This window comes from Rhagoletis pomonella, unplaced genomic scaffold (assembly GCF_013731165.1).
Source record: "Rhagoletis pomonella isolate Grant_MI unplaced genomic scaffold, Rhpom_1.0 Rhpom_scaffold_00049, whole genome shotgun sequence".
Lineage (NCBI taxonomy): Eukaryota > Metazoa > Arthropoda > Insecta > Diptera > Tephritidae > Rhagoletis > Rhagoletis pomonella.
The window spans coordinates 50,274-71,862 of record NW_023458603.1 but is presented as its reverse complement, the minus strand read 5'-3'; the positions used below and the strand labels follow the sequence as shown (position 1 = coordinate 71,862).

At 36.1% G+C, this 21,589-nt stretch overlaps 1 protein-coding gene and 1 pseudogene across 1 annotated transcript in view; one reads left to right on the top strand and one right to left on the bottom strand.

Moving 5' to 3' along the window:
• The window catches only part of LOC118749792, a 20,888-nt gene extending 16,515 nt beyond the window's left edge, over window positions 1-4,373 (bottom strand). Inside the window, exon 1 of the mRNA XM_036484570.1 lies at window positions 4,280-4,373. Coding sequence (XP_036340463.1) covers window positions 4,280-4,373 — 94 coding nt within the window. The remainder of the gene's footprint in view (window positions 1-4,279) is intronic.
• A 778-nt stretch (window positions 4,374-5,151) lies between these two features.
• LOC118749790 lies at window positions 5,152-19,675 on the top strand (annotated as a pseudogene).
• The last annotated feature ends 1,914 nt before the right edge of the window (window positions 19,676-21,589 follow it).

The window sequence follows — 21,589 nt, the reverse complement described above, 5'->3', positions numbered from 1 at the left end:
GATTTAAATACTGCATGTGCCGGCATGTGAACCTGCGACACACAGAAATTACTCGGCTACGGCAGTCAAAAGCTTTTTTGCGTTTAAATTCATATTATTCATGCCCGCGGGAGTCGGGGCGCACGCTGGCAAATAAAAATTCACCAACCTATATCGAAATGCACTCATTTTTTTAATAGATAAATGCAGAAATGTTTATTACAGAAGTTGTTGTTAAAAGTTTTCGTCCATGAGGCGCAGAAATTGCTTAAAAGTTAAATTTTTCATAAAAAAATTATTGAAAAGCAAAAAAAAAAATATATTTTTCTAACGCAAATAATTTGATTGTATAGTTTAATGTTTTTTAAATCTGCACCCAAAAAAATTTTTATATTCGGGCACTTTCAAAGAAAAATAAAAATTTCCAAAACACTGCAAAAATTTTCAATTGTTGATTTAAAAAAAAAAAACTATTTGGAATTTTGCAACAAAATTTACAGTGTCTGAATATCATTGAAAAATATCTAATCTTGGTAAATTTGGGGCCCACTTCAGGAAGCCTTACACATGTGACAATGAAATCAGTTCCACTCATGAGGAAATCGTAGAGTTTCTTATTTTATAAATATTGACACAGAATGCGATGGGAGGCTTTTACTTGATAAAAATCTTGATAGAATTTCTTTACAAATAATTTATCAAGAAAAATCTGGTTTGGGCGGTTAATATTTTCATCCAACTTCTCTAGCTTCAAAATTCCTTTTTACTTTTTCAAGAAAAAAAAATGTTGCTGCTAATGATTCTGGTAGCATGATTTTAGTTAAACTACCTTCTATTTTTGTATCATAGAGTAACTGTGAGAATAAGTAAGTCTAGAGCCATACCAAAACAGGGGTTCTTCTAGGAAATATAAAAGATTTAACAAGTGTTTCCTTATCGTAGTTAATTTTGAACAAATATGTATGTATAAATGTATTTATGCCTCGAGCATATTAGGAAAAAGTTGCTTAGGAAAGTAAATTAGACTACTGGCTTTCAAGTGTCAAGCAGATAAGGTAACAAATATTATTTTATTTAGACATATTATTTATATTGAACGGATTTAAAAGCTAAAAAAATACAACTTTTCATTTATTTTCATAATACAATTACGTAATTCTTTTTTTACTACCTAAATAATATTTGTACATCCCTTTTCCGTTTAACGGGCCACCCTATTAAACCATCCATATTATCGATTAAAACTATCGAAAATCATCGATGTTGCCACTATCGTCGTGTGAGGAGCAGTGTTGGCATTTTAGCTATTTTCCGATTAGGTTTAGCTTTTTTATTTGGGTTTAGCCGGAAAAATCCTGTTTAGCTAGCTTTTTTAAAGCTTTTTCTTAAATTTCGTACCTTTTTACTTTTGCTCAAAATATTAACTGCAAATCTAAATAGTGTTAAAATGTTTAATGCTATGCTAGAGTTAGGTATGGAATGAAAAACAAAGCAAAATACTGTCATGATGTTTTTCTTCGGGACTTTGTGATAAGACTTGGCGAATATCCCCCAAACTAACGTATTGGTTTTTCAAAACGGTAGTAAAACCCGGAGCTATGCATACCTGCCCAACGGATGCCCTTGGTGTCATTACAGGCATTCCTCAATTGTCTTTTCGGTTTGAAAAAGTGGCCTGCTGCCCAATTCGATTAGAATGAAAAGTGAAGACCTTCGGGGTGATATAGAGGTTTTCAAGCCATTCTTTCTACACCAAGATTGCAGAAAAGTCTGCCACTGGGCACATACCCAACCACATTCCAGGCGCTGGTCTTCGCAGTCGAAGTCTGTATTCCCGAGTGCCTTCGTAGAAATTTGTCCTTCAGGTTCAGAATAAATATTATCTCGGGTGGTAAGGCATTGTTAAAGGCTTGGAGTTTTTAAAATGATATCAAGGCTTGTGGACCACCTAGGAGCACATAATAGCGTAACGCTGTGGTGTGTTCCGGGCAAGAAGGGTTTGAAGGCAACGAAAGGGTAAACTGTCTCGCAAAACGTGGAGCCCAAATCTGTTTGGATGGTACCGAACCTTTCTGCGGTACACCTTAAGGATACACTGCAGAACTGCTTAGGAGCTGGGTAGAATCTCAGGTTGCTGCCCACTGACGAAAGTCATAGGGAATGAGACGATCAAAGAGATCTATTACTCCTTCCTGGATGAAGTCGGGATCCTGCCAGCTTAGGTACCACTTGAAGAGATGGGCTGCAGGTTTCGTAAGCTTGTGGAGAAACCCCAGAGCATATTCTATGTGACTGCCCACGTATCGTGAATAGAAGTCTGATACGCCTCGGGGAATTATTGTCTTCTTGGTTGGTAGATGGTTTGGCGCGCGGTTTCCACTACATCGACCCTGCGTTCTGGGAAGTGAGTATTCAGAAGGATATTCAGCGACTCTCCAGCCGACTTGGTCCATCAGCCATCTGACCTTTATATATACATAGGTATGTTGGCTCGGAGTGCCCTTGGCTGAAAAAATAACCCAGACCGCCAATAGCCTTCTAGTAGCCCGAGGGGAAGTGAGAGCAAAAGTGATGTTGAAAATATCTGCTGGAGAGCATATACCAGATATTAACCGTACTTTTATCTTATGAATACATTTCAATGATGTTTGCCTCGTTCACCAAAAGCGACATCCTGCTGTTACCACCTACAAAGGCATCACTAGTAATTTGACTAGGCCTCATCAATGTAACTTCAGTTAAGGGAGTCCGCCATTCGCCGAGCTTTCGCAGAACGTGAAAATAATTAAGTCGAAAAGATCCTTGTAATGAGTATGCCTATGCCTTAGTGAGAATATATAGGAATAATTTTCACTCTCAAGCTTAAATCATAATACTTGAAATTAATAATATGCTGAGTGCTTTAAAATAACTTTGCGATAAGGAATGCGTTTTGCTGAGAAGCAAAACCAACGTACGCCGGTGCGAACTCACGACGATGTATCACAAGGAAAAAAAAGAAATATAAACGCTTGTATTAGAATAAGTATATATGTATGTAAGATGGTTTATTGCAAGCGCATATACTAAGTTATATGCCTTACTCAAATACTATATACATAAGCAAAGTAGGACAAAGGAATGAATGTTCACAATATACATATGTATTGTGGATATTACCTTAAATAGTGATCGCTGACTCAATGCTGCTGTCGGTCTGGCATCCAAAAGAACCGCAGTTCAAACCGAACATCGCATTAAATAATCTTGAACTTCGAAAGAAGCCCACCGGTAGTTTTCCCGCAGCGGTGTAGCTTTGCAGCGAACAACGGTGCAGAACACTTACCAGTGGTTCCCAACTATTGAAGGTTTTTGGCTGCAACATTGCCGCCAGCCTTGCAATACTGAGGAATAGCAAGATGCTTCAAATTAGATTACTTAAAAAGTAGGTTTAGCTAGAGATTGAAATATAATATATACAAATTCAAATTTAGTACGATACTTAAAACTAGGATGCGTGCAAAAAATATTAAATTGTTGAACTGTATTGTGTTAGTTTTTTTTTTACATTTATTCAAATAATTCAGTTCCAATTAAATGCCAACTTTAAAAATACTATATAATTTACCCAGTAAGGGGTCGCTGTGCCTTAAAGGGCACATGGGCCAGAAAGGACCCATCCGAAAATAGAGTTCTGGGCGGTAGGAAACCCAAGATAAGCAATAAGTTCGCCTCTTATTATTTTAAGATATACATCCCCACCGAAAATCAAGGCGACGGCAGAGGAAGTGTGGAAGCCAGGATCGGCGAGCTGAGGTGACGAGCGGGAGTTTTCAACCCGATCTCCGACAGTACCCTCGCCGGCAAGGAGAATCGCACATGTGCATCATTTGACGAGCTTACGTGGGGCTCGCACATGCTGATATTCGCCACGGGCACCGTCTTTAGGCGGAGCCGGTGCACCAGCGCGTGGCAAACTTTGCTCGTTTGCGAGCAAGGGTCTATCAGAGCCCGAGCTAAAAATTTCCGAGGCCCGATGTGTAGGTAAACCGCCACGGTGGTTAGAACGGTGACTGTTCCCGAAAGCTGCGTTAAAAGTAGGGGAAGTTGGCGTCAGGGAGAAAGACGGGGGTTTGCATGCAACAATATTGGCACGTCCCGTTGCTCAGACAGTTCTTGGCCGTGTGGGAGTGGGCTAAACATCGCGAGCAATACCGATGGAGAAGCACAAGGCGCAGCTGGCGCTCATAGTTGGCATCTAAGAATCGCCTGCAATACCGGAGAGGATGCGACCGGTGACAAACTCTACATTTGGACCTGCCTTCCCTGGCTGCGCGCTGGGCGGAGGCATCTGTCGGTGGCAGTGGAGGCGAGGCGCGTGGCGATGATGGTGTCGATCGATCTACTAGTTCCATGGTCTTGATGCTAAAGCGGCACAAAAAAAGGGAAAGTATTGATATGAGGGGTTAGTTTGGTAAGACCACTAACTTCACGATAGGTCGCGTTATCAATCCCTTTTGTGTGCGAATGTCTGCAACACGAATTCTTTTATCGGAGCCTTTATAAATCTTTGCGACTCTGCCCAAGCGCCACTCGTTAGGAGGGAGATTTTCATGGGGAACTACAACTAGGTCATCGACGGCGATATCTTTTTGAGGGGATTTCCATTTGTAGCGTTTATGGAGTTCTTTGAGATATTCCTCTTTCCATCGAAGAGAGTGTTGCTGGCTAAGAGCCTTTATTTTTTGCCACCGATTAATTATCGAGACTGGGTTTGCTTCTATGGAGGGTTCGGGGGGAGAAAGTATGGAACCACGCGTGAGAAAGTGACCAGGTGTGAGGGCTGCACAATCTGCGGCGTCGTTGGAATTGGGCGATATCGGCCTAGAATTTAGACAGGATTCAATACGACAAAGTAGGGTTTGAAACTCTTCAAAGGTGAATTTTTGAGAAGCGGCGGTACGTCGAAAATGAAATTTGATGCTTTTGACTCCAGCTTCCCATAGTCCTCGAATGTGAGGAGCGCCGGCAGGGATAAAGTTCCAAGACACTTCCTGATGACTGTACATATTGCACAAAGACTCCCGCGACGTGGTTAGGAATTTCTTGAATTCCTTTTTCAAGTTAGCTGCCGCACCTACAAAATTGGTCCCATTGTCCGAAAAGATTTGCTGAGGGCAGCTTCGTCTAGATATGAATCGCGAGAATGCGCCAAGAAAGGTCTCTGTGGACAGATCGCTTGTACCTTCCAGGTGAATTGCCCTTGTGGAAAAACATACAAATATGCAAACATAACCTTTGGTGATTTTACATGCTCTACCAGTGAAACTCTTAATATCAAATGGGCCGGCAAAATCGACTCCAGTATTTTGAAAAGGCCTGGAAAGGGTCATTCGCTCTTCAGGAAGGGCAGCCATGATTTGGGATTGATTCCGCTTTTTATGAATGACGCAAGTTCTGCAGTTATGAATGACAGTCTTTATGAGATTCTTTGCCTTTGGAATCCAATACTGTTGGCGAAGCAGCCGCAGCATCAATTGATTTCCTCCATGAAGAGAAATGTTATGGATCAAGTGAACTAACAACCTTGAGAACGAACAACTATAAGGTAGAAGAATGTAATGTTTTTCATTATAAGATAAAATAAGCCAATTTGCGAGTCGACCATTGACTCTCATTATACCCTGACAGTCTAAGAAGGGATTCAAGGTTAAAATTTTGCTTTTCGGCGAAATTGGAGTTTTTGAAGTCAGACATCTCTGTTCTTCCAAAAAATGCTTCATCTGTGACAGAATTATAAGCCGATTACGAATTTTCGAGATTTCCTCTCCCGAAACCGCTAGCGATGGATACGAGTGGAATCTTCGAGTGTGCCGGTTAGTCCTGTTGTAAAACCGGAAGACGTAAGCTAAAACACGCAGTGCGCGCGGAAAAGATGAAAATCTTTCTAAGGGATCCTCATGGTTTGACACAAGCGAAGCGTGCGCCTTTATTTTCCTTGCTTCTATCGTGATATCGTCCAGGTCGTCATCCATTGATGGCCATTGCCCTGCATCTTTACCTAACCAGGAAGGGCCGTGCCCCCACAACTCACTTGCGCATAAGTCCTGAGGGTATGCTCCTCTGCCGCCAAGATCTGCTGGATTATCCTTCGAGTCCACGTGATTCCAATATCTAAATCCGACTAATTCCTATATCTTTGCTACTCGATTTGCGACAATGGTGGTCTAGGAGCAGGGCTGCTTTTTGAGCAACGAGAGAACGATGGTTGAGTCTGTCCAGCAAAATATGTTTTCCACCTAGAAAGGAAGTTCATTTAGAAGAGACCTAAGCATATCGACAATTAGAACCGCCCCACACAACTCCAAACGAGGAAGCGAAATAGTTTTTATTGGTGCAACTTTAGTTTTTGCTAATAAAAGGTGTGACACTGTACCGTGGTTTTCTACCCGCAAATATATCACCCCCGCGTATGCCTTTTCCGACGCGTCGCAAAAGGCATGGACTTCGAATGGTGACTCAATGGTGAAATTTACCCAGCGCGGGATTTTTATGACATCGATATACCTATAACTTTCTACAAAGGTTTTCCATTTCAAAAGTGTTAGAGAACTTATAGGCTGATCCCAGAGAGTACCATCTGACCAAATTTGTTGGATCACTATTTTAGCTATGACCACCACCGGAGCTAGCCAACCAGCTGGGTCAAAAAATTTCGCTATCGTTGACAACACTTCTCGTTTAGTGTAGCTATCCTTTTAAGGGAGGGTCTGAACGCTAAAGATGGTCTAATCTAGCATTCCATCTAATCCCTAGTGCTTTTGTTGTGCTTGTCTCATCTAAAGTTAAAAATTCTCTCTTTAATAAATACTCATGAGGATCTCCTTTGTATTTAAAGACCATTTCCTCAAAGAAAATCCTGCACTATCAAGTGCTTCCAGCAGCTGGTCTCGTGCCTGTAAAGCTGTGGATACATCGTGAAATCCCGCTAAAACGTCATCTACATACATAGAATTTCGTAAAATCTGAACCACTAGTGGATGTGAATCATGAGAATCCTGAGCTAACTGCCGAAGAATCCTAATTGCCAAGTATGGCGCACAATTAACTCCAAACGTTACCGTCCTCAACTGAAAATCTTGTATACTACTATGTGGATCCTTTCTAAAAAGAATCCTTTGATAGGGCCTATGAGACGGGTTGACTTAAATTTGCCTGTACATTTTGTGGATGTCACTATTAAACACGTATTTATACATCCGTCATCGAGATACAGCGACAAAAAAAGTAGAGTAGGCGAAATGAGAAGAACTTGTAGCAATTCCAACAACAAAACAAATAGCACAGGGTCGCATTTGTTTGCTATGCTTTGCTGCAAAATATATACATGGGTTTCGACGTTGCATACTTTGCAGCGATAGGAAATGTTGTTTCCTATGTATTTTGTTGTTGTGTGTTTGCAAGTTATGAAATCCGTGCCATTCCTGCTACGTGCAACGGCTTTGCAGGATTTCGAGAATACCCCTATAGTTTCAAATAAGTGTGGACCGACGACACCGCCGCGAGTTAAAACTACCACCAAACCCCAATTTTTGTGGATACATTGCCGCCTGCTGAACTTTGTGCTGTAGATGATGATGATGAGCACAATGCTGTCAAAGTTTTCACTAACGAACACGTGACGAATTGATAATAAAATTTTGGTAGTCAGTTCTATCTAAATATCGATATTGCATGCTCAATCGTGTAACTTTTCACCATAACTATCAAAAACCTTCTTTGGGAATTTATACGTCGTTATGTCATTCGATGTTCTCGGTATCGGATTTGAATCCGACAAATTTTTTCACTAGATGTCGCGCAGTCCGATATTATCGATTTTTATGTTCAAAACAAAATTTTGCCGTTTCTAATATAACTTTCGGGTTGCGTTGGCAACGAACACTGCCCGCGGGCAAAGCTCTTTTAAGCTTTCTATACATACATTCTCTTTGCCCATCGCATAACAAACATAAAAATAGAGCACAAAATCGTATGCTTCATTTCCTGGGTACGGTTCGGCCATTTGTAAAATTCCTTTAGGTTATTTTGTCCAGACGCGTTATGAAACACAAAATTTTAACATACATATGTAGGCAAAGGATCAGAAACCGAGGTTTAGATCTGCACGAGAACAAAATGAACATTCCAACAAAGGACCAAAAGGAAACTAAATGACAAAAACAAGGTTCGGGAACCTTTCCATAAAGAAGAAAATGCGGGCAAAACTCTAGGGAACGTCCTAAAGAAGAAGAACATAATTAGAACGAAACATTTCCAATAAGAACAAAATGAAAACGATAGTATCGAGAACATTTTCAAGGAGGATCAAATTAAAACAAAAGTCTGGGGAACGTTTTTCTAGAGAACAAACGTGTTGAGAACTTAACGTTAAGAATGCGAGAGGCGTCTGCGTGTTGAGATAAAAAATCATTCCAGATGGTTCATCATTAGGGTGAACTGTCCATTTATGGAACAATTTTTAATCTTCTGTGCAGACAAGTTCTTATCTTAAGTTTTTCATTGACTTAATTTGCATAGTTATGTTTCAGTTTTTTGTTTATTAATTTTACTACTCAAACATTTCAATCTAATGAGCGCTATATGAAAAATTTTGCTCTCGCTCCCATTCTTCGTGAATAGGTCCGAGAATATTTGTTCCCGTTTCGTTCTCTGTCACAAAGTTCCTTAGACTTTTGCTTCCGTTTTGTTCTTTGCCAAAAGGTCCCGCAGACATTTATTCCCATTTTATTCTCCTAGAAATGTTCAAGAAGGTATTGTTTGCATTTCATTATCTTTGGGAACGTTCCGCAGGGTTTTGTTCTTATATATTCCCATTAAGAACGTTCTCGAGCATTTTGTTCTCATTTCGGTTTTGGTTTGGAAGCGGTTTGGTTTGAAATATGCACTTTTTGTTGTTGTTGTACGTTTTAGTGCTACTCAAGATCTTTAATTTGATCCTTTTGATCCCATTATTCTTTCGAAGTTAAAAATTAATCAGGAGAAATGCTTAGGGCATTTCTATAAATTATAGTTTACAAACAAGAGACTAAGGCATAACGCATTTCTGAACTGAGGATTGTTTACGTGCAGAAAAACACTAAACTCATAATAAATTTGTTCATGTGGATGCAATGCGAGAAATATAAAAATTAAGAAGACTTAACGTTGCACGAAGTTTAAAGTTTACTGAAATTGCATTTTAGTGGTTATATTTTGCCGATTTAAAGTTCTAAAAATTAAATATTTCATCCAGTAAAAACTTGTAATTCCCCTCGAGATCGGTATTCGGCACAAACTTTCACTCTTTTGTACAAACCATCGTGAAAGAAAACATACCTAATATGCAAATAGGTGATCCTAATATCGGTTTTGCTCAGGTTGGGAAAATCGAAATCCGATAGATTTTCATGACATCAAATGAAAGAGGTATCGGTTTTATTTCAGACAAAAATCAATCCTGAGTCGGATTCTGCCACATAGCTGATTATGTTTTTTTTGCTCTTATTTTTTGCCGGAGACAAATCGCTAATTGAATTGAAAAAAGATAAAAAAATCTAATTTTTTAAACTTTTTCAAAGTACAGACAGAAAAATTTAAACATTTGCTAAGCTATTTTAGCCAATTTTTTTATTTTTCTTATTAGCCATATCCCGTGTCAGAATGTCACGTAATTGATTTTTATCACTTACTTAACTGTGAATTCGTTATTAATGTCGAAAATAATTATTCAATCTGTGAATGGGACAATTGTAGTATAACGAATAGTAAATATTGCTTTGAAGTTTTTTTTTTATAGTAGAAATGATTGCACTGACAACCGTTTCTGATATGGGAACATCCGCTTGCAAACGTAGACATAAGTCCGTAATAATTATAAATATATTTACATATTTACGCTGTACTTATACAATATAAATTTGTAAAACGAGATGCATTGATAGCCATCGGTTCTTTACAAATTGTTTATAATAAATACGTAGATTTTTTTTATACCCGAGCGCACTTGTGCACAAGGGTATATTAATTTTGTTCACATAACGGTTGTTTGTAACAGCCAAAACGAATCGAGATAGATATAGACAAATGTATACATAAATGATCAGGATGAAAAAAGAAATCGATTAAGCCATGTCTGTCTGGCCGTCCGTGTGTCCGTCTGTCCGTCCGTTCGTGTAAACGATAACTCGAGCAAAAATTGAGATATCTCAACGAAATTTGGTATATAGGTTTCTCTTAATCCAAGGTAGGTTGGTATTGAAAATGGGCGAAATCGGACTTTAACCACGCCCACTTCCCATATAACGGTAATTTCCAGAAATACGAAAACTGCGATATTTTAGTAACTACTAAAGATAATTCACTCAAAATTGATACTTACAATAATTTTTAGGCGAAAAATAAGAATATTATAAATGTTTGGAAAATGGGCGTAGCCACGCCCACTTATGGTTACATGTATATATCTTGGTAACCGCTGCACCAATTTCTTCCAAACTTGGCACAGTTGTTGGCCTTCGCACAACATACAAAATGGCCGAAAATTTTTAAAATCGCTCAATAACCACGCCTACTTCCCATATAACGGTAATTTTCAGAAATACGAAAACTGCGATATTTTAGTAACTACTGGAGATATTCACTCAAAATTGATATTTACAATAATTTTTAGACGAACAATAAGAATATTATAAATTTTTGGAAAATGGGCGTAGCCACGCCCACTTATGGTTACATGTGTTTATCTTGGTAACCGCTGCACCAATTTCTTCCAAGCTTGGCACAGTTGTTGGCCTTGGCACAGCATAAAAAATCGCCGAAACTTTTTAAAATCGGACAATAACCACGCTCACATCCCATATAACGGTAATTTAGAGAAATACAAAATCTTCGATAAATCAGTAAATATTGAAGCTAATTTATCCAAAATTGATGCTTGCAACAATTCTTTGCCAAGAAATACGTTTATGGTAAAATTTTGGAAAATGGGCGTGGCACCGCCCAGTTATGATCACATATAAGTATATCGGTAACCGTTCTACCAATTTGTACCAAACTCGGTGTGGTTATTGTGCTTGCCACAAAAAAGCAAAACGTAGAAAATTATTGAAAGCGAAATAAAATTGAGGCCGCTTTACATATAACGGTAAATTTCAGAAATGCTTGAAACTTCAATATTTCGAAATTGAAGGACGCTAATTTACTCAAAATCGATACACCCCGGCTTACCATCTAGCGGAAGGTTTCGGAAAGGTGAAAAAACATATATTTAATACTTGCGCCGGGTATTTAATGTTCGGCTCCGCCCGAACTTAGACTTTCTTACTTGTTTATTAATCATTTTGGTTTTATTTGATTATGTGTTTAATCAAATAAACAATTCTATTGACGTTACGCGGCTATACACTTAAGGCACATTGATGTTGTTGCTATTGCTCTTTATTGGATGTGGCTATAAATTATGCGCAAGTAGCATGAGGAGCTTTCAGTTGATTTCCGGCAGTGGCGCGTTCAACTTTTCAATTCTGAAACATAATTAGCCAGGCTAGTTACGGGACGGTTTATTGTACTACTTTGAAGCAATTAGGAGTAGATGTGAACAATTTTTGTTTTAATCCAACGAGCATCGTTTTTTCATTGAAAAAGTAGACTAAAATAAAAAAAAAATAATTTTTAACTCATTGGCGTTTTTTATGTTCATCTGAAAGTGAAATAATACGAAAGTAAATTAAAATCTTCGAGGAAAAAATTAATATAGTTAATCAAAAACCATATCGAACTTAGTTTTTTGTCGAAAAAATTAAGTCAATAAAAGATATGCAGTTCCAGCTTCGAATTAGGTTAGTTAAAAAATTCTATGCACTCGAAATTTATTGTTTTTGATGTAATCTCCTAAGCGTCCATGTATGTACATATGTACATTGCCGGAAAAAAGTGTTGGCAGCAAAGAGAATTTTTTACAATGAATGCAACAACTTTATTATTTAAACTGTTTTCCGCTAAAAAATATGGTTCATATTACAATAAAAAACATAAAAATATAATTTCTAAAATTTGTGCAACCATCAGGAAAGTTCAATAAATTTTCATAAAGATTTGTATGTTTTTAATCAGATTTTTTTTTAAGAATTTTTTCGAGTATGCTGATTTATATTCCATTAAATTTTAGTTCAAAAAAGTTCAAGTTTAAAGCAGCTAAGACTTACCGTTGATTTTTGGCAACCTTTTTACGTATTTTCTTCAATTTCGAAAGTACCCTTAATGGAAAAAATGTGAAACACCATCGGCCAAAAAATTCTCAAAAATCAACGCGCGCGAAGTTTTAAATACTTCCAGCTTGAATTTTGGGTACTAAAATTTAATGGACTACAGATCTCCATACTCGAAAAAAATTTGTATTGAAAAGTTTGAAAATCTTTATGCCAATTTATTGAGCTTTCATGAGTTTTGCAAAAATTATATAAATTATATTTTTATGATTTATCTTGGAACGCGGTAGGGGAAGGATTCAGTTGTATATAAAACTCGGCAAAAGTCAAGAAGGATCGCATGATTTTCTGTAATTAGCGAGTTTTTGTTATAGCGTGCTTCACTCTTTCTAAACTTGCCATATTCTTTGATAATTTTCGGATCAATTTGCTGTTCTTCATGACAGATATTCTATTCCCACCATATCCCTAGTTTGCGTAAGCCTCAGAAAAAAATTAATTTTGCGTAGTTTTCTAAAAAGAAAAAAATTATTTATTGATTTAAAGATTCGTTAAATAAGGATATGGAGTCCCCTTACTTGATGTTATTTAACCATTTAAACTAGCTTAAAATAGGACTAAAGTAATTGGCACGTAGCCATAGTCGAAATAAAGTCCACTGAAAAGTTAGTTGCAGGTATTTTTTACAGGCATCCCATTGGAAACATATAACATTGGTAGAGGGCTTCGAGTGTACGAATTTGTTGTAACATCAGGAGTTGAAGACTAGTCTCTTAAAATTTCCTCCAATCACGTCGTAAGCGGGTTTCCCATGTGAACTTGCAACAAAGTTCCATTCTGCCATTTTCTTGAAAGGATTTTCACGATTTCAGACCTTTAGTAAAGTTAATATCATTTATTCATATTGTTTTTGTTTTTTACACACCTTTCCTCTTTCAAAAATATACAATTTCATAAAATTTCAATGTCTATTTATCATATTGCTTGAGCGTTAGACTATCTAGAGTCCATACGCATAAATAGCCCATTACGCCCATTTGGGTACTTCAAGTTGACATTATAGAGAATGTTTTTATGTAAAAATAAAAATAAAAAAAATAAAAAAATTTTAAAAAATGTACAAATAAAGCCCATAATAAAAGTTTCGTTAAAAGGTTTCCAAGATACAGCACTTTAATGAAAGGTATGTCTGACGTTTTCTTAAAATTTAAGTCCTGTGTAAATAGGCAGCCCTACGTCATATCGGCAAAATATGCTGCACGTATATTCATGTCACCTAGACCTTCAATGTCTTCAACTTTCATCCAAATCCTGAGAAGTCACGCACAGCGGTGGCCGCGGTGACATGAAATGCGTCTTCTTATAATTGTTGTTTTAGTTATCAAAAAATATAAAAGTAGTTTGATAAACTAGCCAAAATAGCCCAAAATTTGTGTGGGCTTAGATTTATGGGTAAGAATTTTGTTCCACATACATTTCGGAATCTCAGCGACAGTAAAGATCCATGAATAATACTGAATAACAAAAGAGTTGATTGGCTAAGCGCACGTAATACATACTTCTGTATAATGTTAGCATCTTTATAAAAATATACATATTTATTAATTGTAATATGTATTTTTGTAATAATTATGATACGTAATTACATTCACTCTTTTACAGTTTCTACGCAGCATGTTTGCTGTTAATCGCCCAACTGGCAGTGGCACAAGTACCATTTCCGCGCAGTTGTCCAGAGGTGAAAGTGCCCAAGGATTTTAATGCTGATGCTGTAAGTAAATTACATACATACATGCATGCATATCTTCATATGTTGAACAAGAAATAATTTCAAAAAATTTTAATCTTTTCAGTACATGGGCACCTGTTATGAATCAGTGCTGTGTAAGTGTGAAATCATTTTCAATTTTAAATCAACAATTTTTTTCTATCCAGTTTTCATTACTTATTCTTCGCTTAGGATTCAGGTTTAAAATTTTTGAATTTTCCATTCTCTCAAAGCAGCTATGAATTCACACATCAACATATTCATAGCAAGATTGAAAAAACCAATGCCCAATCAAAAAAAGGTTTAACACTGAATGAGTATTGAAAAGGCTGCAATCTTTTATGTGTGTGCATTCTTTAACTCAGTACCAATCATTAGTTCAAAGACACCCTGGTAAATAACTTTCTGATAAAAAGGAAGATTTTTGACAATTGCTCAATTGTAAAAATTCAAACCGGCGTTACCCAATTTAAGTTTTTTGGTAGTGGGGATTTTATATCATATGTTTGGGATTATATATAAAACAGTTGTATTAACATTTACGTTTTAAATATAATTCATGTTTTATCTTGAAAATGTTTAAAATTTACATTAAATTAGATAACTTCGCATAAGCTTTACATTTAGGTTGATAAAATTTTAGTGAAAATATTTTAAAAATCTTAGTGTTTTTAATAAAAAAAAAATAGCTCATCATAAAAATTGTATCGCCGTTCGGCGTCGGCGTAAGTTTGTAGGTCCCTCCCATTTGTGTGACAGCAAAGGCGCACGCTACAAATCGGAGGAGAAGCTCGGCCTAAACTTAGCAAAAGTGTCAAGGCCAAAATATGATTATTATAAATAAAGTTAGTTTCAAACAGGTCGCAACCCTCTTCAAACACCTCAAAAGTATTCCCAATATTATTTAGCTGTGAACCCGCATGAGTCCGAAATTACCATTTTTTACCAGAATTTCCAGATTTTACCGGAAATCGTACTTGGTTTTCTGGCAACTGAGAGGACAAATAAGAGAGTAAGTAAGGTCATCTCTTTGTCAGAAGATACCTGGTGGTACATTCTGGTAAATGTGTCAAAAGATCCAATGTAGTGTGGTTGACAACCAAATTGTAAACAAAAGAGAAGTGCACTCTGCTAATGCATGTTGAAAAGTAAATAATTCCTTGCTTGAGTAGATGCTAATGAGTTTTGGTTAAATTACAAAACGCTAAAGGTATTAGCCGTCATTTTACGTTTAAAAACTTTAAAACTTTAACACAGTACCACCCTATACTCTATATGTGATTGACCATTGAACTAAATCGTTGTTTATTTGGGTAAGATTAAAATATATTTTACTATTCAATATTGGAGTTGGTGTGAAACAAAAATTAATAATTGATTGTTATGTATGCAAATGAGAACTACAATTCTGAGCTTATTGAGCACCTCTTAGTCAAAAACAAAGGCAATTTTGCTTGATCAAGTTTCGAATCTACGAAGAAAATGTTTTTAACAAACGAAAGGTTAATAATAAAATTTGAAGGATTTAAGATATTGCGTATGGTAGCATGAAACGTCACAATCTTCTTAATTGTCAGGCTGTTGATATGGCTACGAGAAAGTGACAATGCAAACACATAGCTGAATATTTCATACTTACAGTGGGATAAACTTCAAACCTCTAATATAAATTAGTTAAATTTATTTATTATTTTTTTTTATCAATTTTAAGTTTTCGTTTGGAATAATTTTCATGAACTTATCTATTAGGAGATCTCTTTGGAAAATTACCGTACATCCGATATCTATTGAAATTTTGACATCCTCACTTTTTGGAAAAAGAAGTTCAAGATACAAGTTTATGTGCAAAAAATAAATTAAACAATAAAAGTCTCCTAATGTATATGGAACATATAATAGAAACATTTTTATTTCATTACCCAGACTTTATGAATAGCCTACTCTAGAAGTAATAGTATAAATTCCGAATTAGTAAGTTCAGTCAAGACGTCATTCAAAAGTTTTGAAGAAAATCACTTTTCTCTTTTGTGAAAATTTGGGACTATCTTATGCGAGTATTGTCGACAAAATTTTAGTCTATGAATGACTAAAAATTAACGAATAAATGGTTAATCGCGATTAATGGTTAAAATTAATTAAGCGATCGCTGTGGTGTAGTGGTTAGAAGTGCGCACTACCATTCCGCAGGGTGAGCGTCCGAGCCCAGTTCCGGCCAACATAAAAACGAAAATGTTTTTTGTAGTAGTGGTCGGCCCCCGGCAGGAGTCGGCGTAAAACTGTAGGTCCCTCCCCTTTGTGCGACAACATGGCGCATGCCACAATCGGAGGAGTAGCTCGGCCAAACACTAACATATGTCGATGGTCCTCTGCAATAACGGCACAAATCAAAATTTTAGGTTTAGAAAAATACATAATTTGAAAGCTTACAGTATGACTGCATATAATCCGCAATAATTACGTTCCAAGGCATATTATTGCTAAATTACGAAACAAAAAATCTTTAATTGGCTCTACTGAAATATATGAAATTTTTAGTTGTGTCGATAGGTAAGCGCCTTTCTATTATTATTAGTAATCATCAGTACAATTTCAAATTACATAAACCCGGTCACAGCCCTTTTTTGTATTCGACGCTTCCAGAAATCACATAATACATAAAATAAATAAAAGCTGTTTTGATTAATATTACATAAACTGGAAACTGTTAAAAATAAGTGCGCTTGTGTACAGAGATTTTAGAACCTATTTAGTTCCTAAAATGTCTGCAACACATAACAATAAAAATGCACATCAAATTGCTAAGAATGATGAAGGAAATCGATTCAGACATGCCTGTTTAACTGGCCGTGCGTGCTCAAAACAAACACATGTTAATTAAGGAGCTATTCAAGTATTATGTAACCACCAGTGGAAAGCGGGGGTCTTGGTTTGCTTATTTTTAATAACAACGGGCAACATTTCTTCAAATAAGTAAAACATTAATTACACACGCACAAATTTTGCCTGCAATTTCGATCACAATTGAACACTGCACTTCACTCTCGTTTCGAATTTTTGAAAGCGTTTTTTAAGCTATTTGATGGTTTAACACTTCTTGTGGGCACTTGATATTGTAAAAAAAATATGCGCAATTCGATCCCTACCTAAATTTTTTTGTAAAGAACGCCCGTTTGCTTTAAATTTGTAAAAATACAATTATTTTTTTATTTTGTTTACATCTGTCATTTGTTACAAATGACGAAAAGTCCAAGAGTTGCCAAGTATAAATATCTTTATATCTATTTATTAAAATAATAATTGACAATAATAATTTATTTAATTAATACTTTATTAAAATACAAATTTGAAGTGCAAATACATTTGTAAAACTGCTTATCACAAAATGTTATTAATTGTTTGCAAGCATACTATAGTTTTCATGCATTTTGAGAATAAATAATCTAATATGTGTACATATATATCGTCGTTTAAAGTACAAAACCGCGTATCGTCATTCTGCAAAACCGCGTAACTGACATTTGCTGCCAAAAATTGGATTTGCTCACAAAAGCTCTTGGCTCAATTCTTATCCATTCGTCCTGAAAGCCAGAAATACGTTTGCTTTATAAAAAAGAGAACCATTTTGAAATATGGGTGATTCTACCCTCTAGAAAATAATTTATGCAATTACGCGGTTTTGCATTTTCTTGATACGCGGTTTTGTACTTTAAACGACGATATGTATAGCATGTATTTACGGCGGCCGCTGTAGCAGAGTGATTACATGTGCGTACTTCCACTCCATAGGACCATGGTTAAATACCTGGTCAGATCATAAATAGCAGTCGTCCTTCGGCACGCAACGGCAAACCTTCGAGTATATTTCTGCCTTGAAAACTCTTCTTATAAAATCAGAACTCATGCCTCAAGTTTGAGCAGAAGTTCGGCCAAACACTTAGAAAAATATTTTAGCACCAAATATTCATTTGTTTACTTATTTTAAGGGAGATGGTAATCTTCGGGTTGCACATTTTGAGTACAAAAATTTCAACCCTGATACAACAAATAGTATTAGTACTGAATGATAATGACAGATTGCATTCCCATAAACGTCCAATCATACATGATTGACTTTTTTTTTTTTGCATTCACATTCTCTATGTGAATGGGTGTCAACCATTCCATAACACACTACATATTTTGTGTTTACAATTTGTAACCAATCTCAAGAGTGGTTGTTAAATTTTTAAAATCAAACAATCACATTTTTGAAACGAAAAAAATGAGAATGCACACTCCATTGATTCAATCATTACACAGCTCTGATATTTACATTAGGGCGCATCACTCTCACTACAAAAAAAAAACTGTTTTTCCATCGAAATTATAAAATTTGCTTCATTTTGAGACTTCCGCCTTATTTTGAAAAAAAAATATTTAAATTTATTTCGACCGATTTAAAATTTGCATACAAAAAAATTTAATTTATTTGATTCCGTTGATAAAACTTTTAAATATTTTTGTGCAGACGTTTTTAATGGTTAACTCTTCTATCATTGGAAAAAATGTCTTGAAAAACTTATTTTATATAAAAAACTAAATTTTTAGAGCTATTTTCAAATTGGTACAGCTCCCGTAAATTTAAAATTATTATTTTCCGAAGCGGAAGTCTTAGCATAAAATTATTTTATTATTTCGAAGGAAAACCAGTACTGGATTTTTTTTTTTGTATGCCGAGGGATGGACCCTAATGCACAAATTATATGTATAAAATTAAATATATTTGGAATTTATAAGAAACCCCGAGATGGTGTCACGGATAAACTTCTGCGAGTACGTGAGATGTATGTTTAGATACTTTCATACCTTTTCTGGTAAAAAGGATAGAGGTTATCACCAAAGGTTTACAGGGTGGTCAGAGTTACTTTTATGCCCAAGGAAGGGAGGGATTCTCATGTATACCCCAAAGTTTCTTTTACTCACCCTTGGAAGATAAGTTGAGCTTCACATCGTAAACAGGACTCCTTTTCCTAAATTAGCAAGCCTACTCCATGATCTATGGAATCACCTCTATGCTGCCGTGAAGAGATTATGAAATCCCTTTTTAAGAGGGAATATACGGGCGGTGTTTTCCTTCATATTGATGGTGTTTCTTATAACATTCCCACTGAGATAATCGCAAATTTCCTGGGAACTCGGCGTCGAAATCAATATTCTCACTTCTATTTCTCGCGAAGAAGCGCCAGTGAATTCATTTACAGATCGATACAAAATTTGAGGAATTGATTTTTATTCCCCCTTAACTATGTTTTATGCCCTAATAACTCTTATTTCTAAATATTAAAAATTTTTATTCACTTACGTATGTATGTACATATTTTCCCCGTTTCAGAACTACTTTGGATAATGACCCGCGAACGTAAGCCTTCACCTGAAGCTGTGAGTACAGCTAAGAAAATTATGGATGACAATAATTTACCACAATCGTTCCTGCTGATCGCTGATCAAGAAAATTGCCCAGAGGTGTATCCCAGTTATGGCGTGAATATACATTTTGGAGGTGATAACTCTAACACCAACAACAATGCTAATAAAATCAACAAAACCACCAACAAAGCCCATAGTTGCTACAGCCACCAGCACCCAAAGTCCCACTCCAGCTGACATAGATGAATTGGATAACACAGCGGAGACGGCAGCCAATGTTATTGAAATGGCATGAGAGTTATCAGGCGCATTTGGCAGCGCATCGTCGACATGGTGTCGTGGTTCTTTGCTTTGGCTTAAATGAGTTTTTTGACTTTTTATACAATTACATTTATCACGAGCCTTTTAACGGCTTTTATGACACTAAGTTTTTATACGAGTATTATTTAGATTGTATTAAGTAGTTTTAAGTACCTGATTAAATAAAAAGCATAATTTTTCAAAAAGCAGTTTTTAGACTTATTGCACAATAGAGCTGTCTTTGGCCATAAATGACGTATATACTTTAAACTGTACCACCTTACAAGAAAAAAAGTGCGCCGTTCACTCCTGAGTCTAAAATATTTTCGCAAGAAAATTTTGAATTTCTTATTTTTTTGGCCGCTCCTATGGGCCCGTCGCCTTTTTATATTTTTCGCTGGCACCTACATTCGGCAATAAAAAAGAATTCTTTTAATATAGTTGTACTGGAATAATACGAAAACTTCCTTTGCAATAGTTTAATGATTTTTAGAGAGCTTTAATTCACTGCCATTAGGGTGGTACGTTAGGGCGAGTTGGAAAGATACTCTAAGTTCAAAAATTAATAGTCCAGTAGCTTCGGTGCGATTACCACGCTTAGTTATAGCCAAACAAATATATGTTGTGCTTGGTTTTCATTAGGTCAAAACTAGAGATGGGCAAGGGACCAAATATTCAAACCCCGATCCCGCCCATCCCCAAATTCAATTTTTAAGTCCCGAACTCGCCCATCCTGACGTGTTTCCAAGTTGTACCGCGGGTCCCGTGGCTCCCGAAATCTACCACTAACAGGTATATACTGCACGTTACCGAAGGTTTTGTAACCGGAAAATTTTGTTACCAAAAAATGTGACTAGTTCTTGTCGCCGCGATTCTAGGTAGGTTGGTAATGCAGTTAAAATATTAAGCAATTCAGCTATGATGATTTGTGGAAATTCTGGCATTGCATATTTCACCATGCAATATTTTGCTACCAGATTATGAGATGGGTTAAAGGGTTTAAAATTTAACACGAACTTTCTTTACCGGTTACAAGATTTTATTACCGGTGCATAATAGACCTGTAAGAAAGATTCACATGTCTTTTAAATTAATTTTTGGGTAATAAAAAAGATAATCTGCCTTATGCTGAATATCGTTATCGTCATCGTCATCGTCGACGAACGGCAGCAACATCGCGGGCGATGGCCGTATCGTCACTTTGACTGGCGATGACGATGGTGAATGCATACGATGAATGATCTGTCATCATTTGTTTTGGCTTTACCGCTCGTTTGCCCAACGCCACCCATCCCGGCCATTTTGAAATCAGTACCGTGGGTCCTGCGCCTCCCTCTCTAGTCAAAATCACTGACATCAAAAACTGCCTTTATCTGACAGCTATTTGGTGTCAAATGCGTGTTCATTAAATCTTAAAAACAGACCAAATGTCGATATCGCAGTGCATGTCAAAGACTGTCGTCAAATTTCGGTGTCAGGTGATTGGCATTCCGTTTTCATTACTGATGACAAATTTGAAATTAAATTTTTACAATAAGTCTAGAATACGGACCTTGTAACTATAGACAAACCAAAAATGTAACTCGATAGAGCAAAATTATTTAGCGCAAGTAAAAAATTAAGACGTTATAAGAGGTTAAGTTAAATTTTTCGATATTTTGAAATATTAATATCTTATGAACTACATAACCGATTAAGGAACTAATGATGACAAGATAAAGCTGATTAATTAATTTATTTATTTTTTATTTATTTATTTATTTAAGATATAGTACGGTAAGACATGAAGTCTTTTCAATGTACATATTTGACAATTTAATCACAAAAATTTACTTAAAATAACGATGGCTAGAATTTAGCTTTAAATTAACAATAACAGAAAAGTAATACAAATACTAGAAAAGAGGAA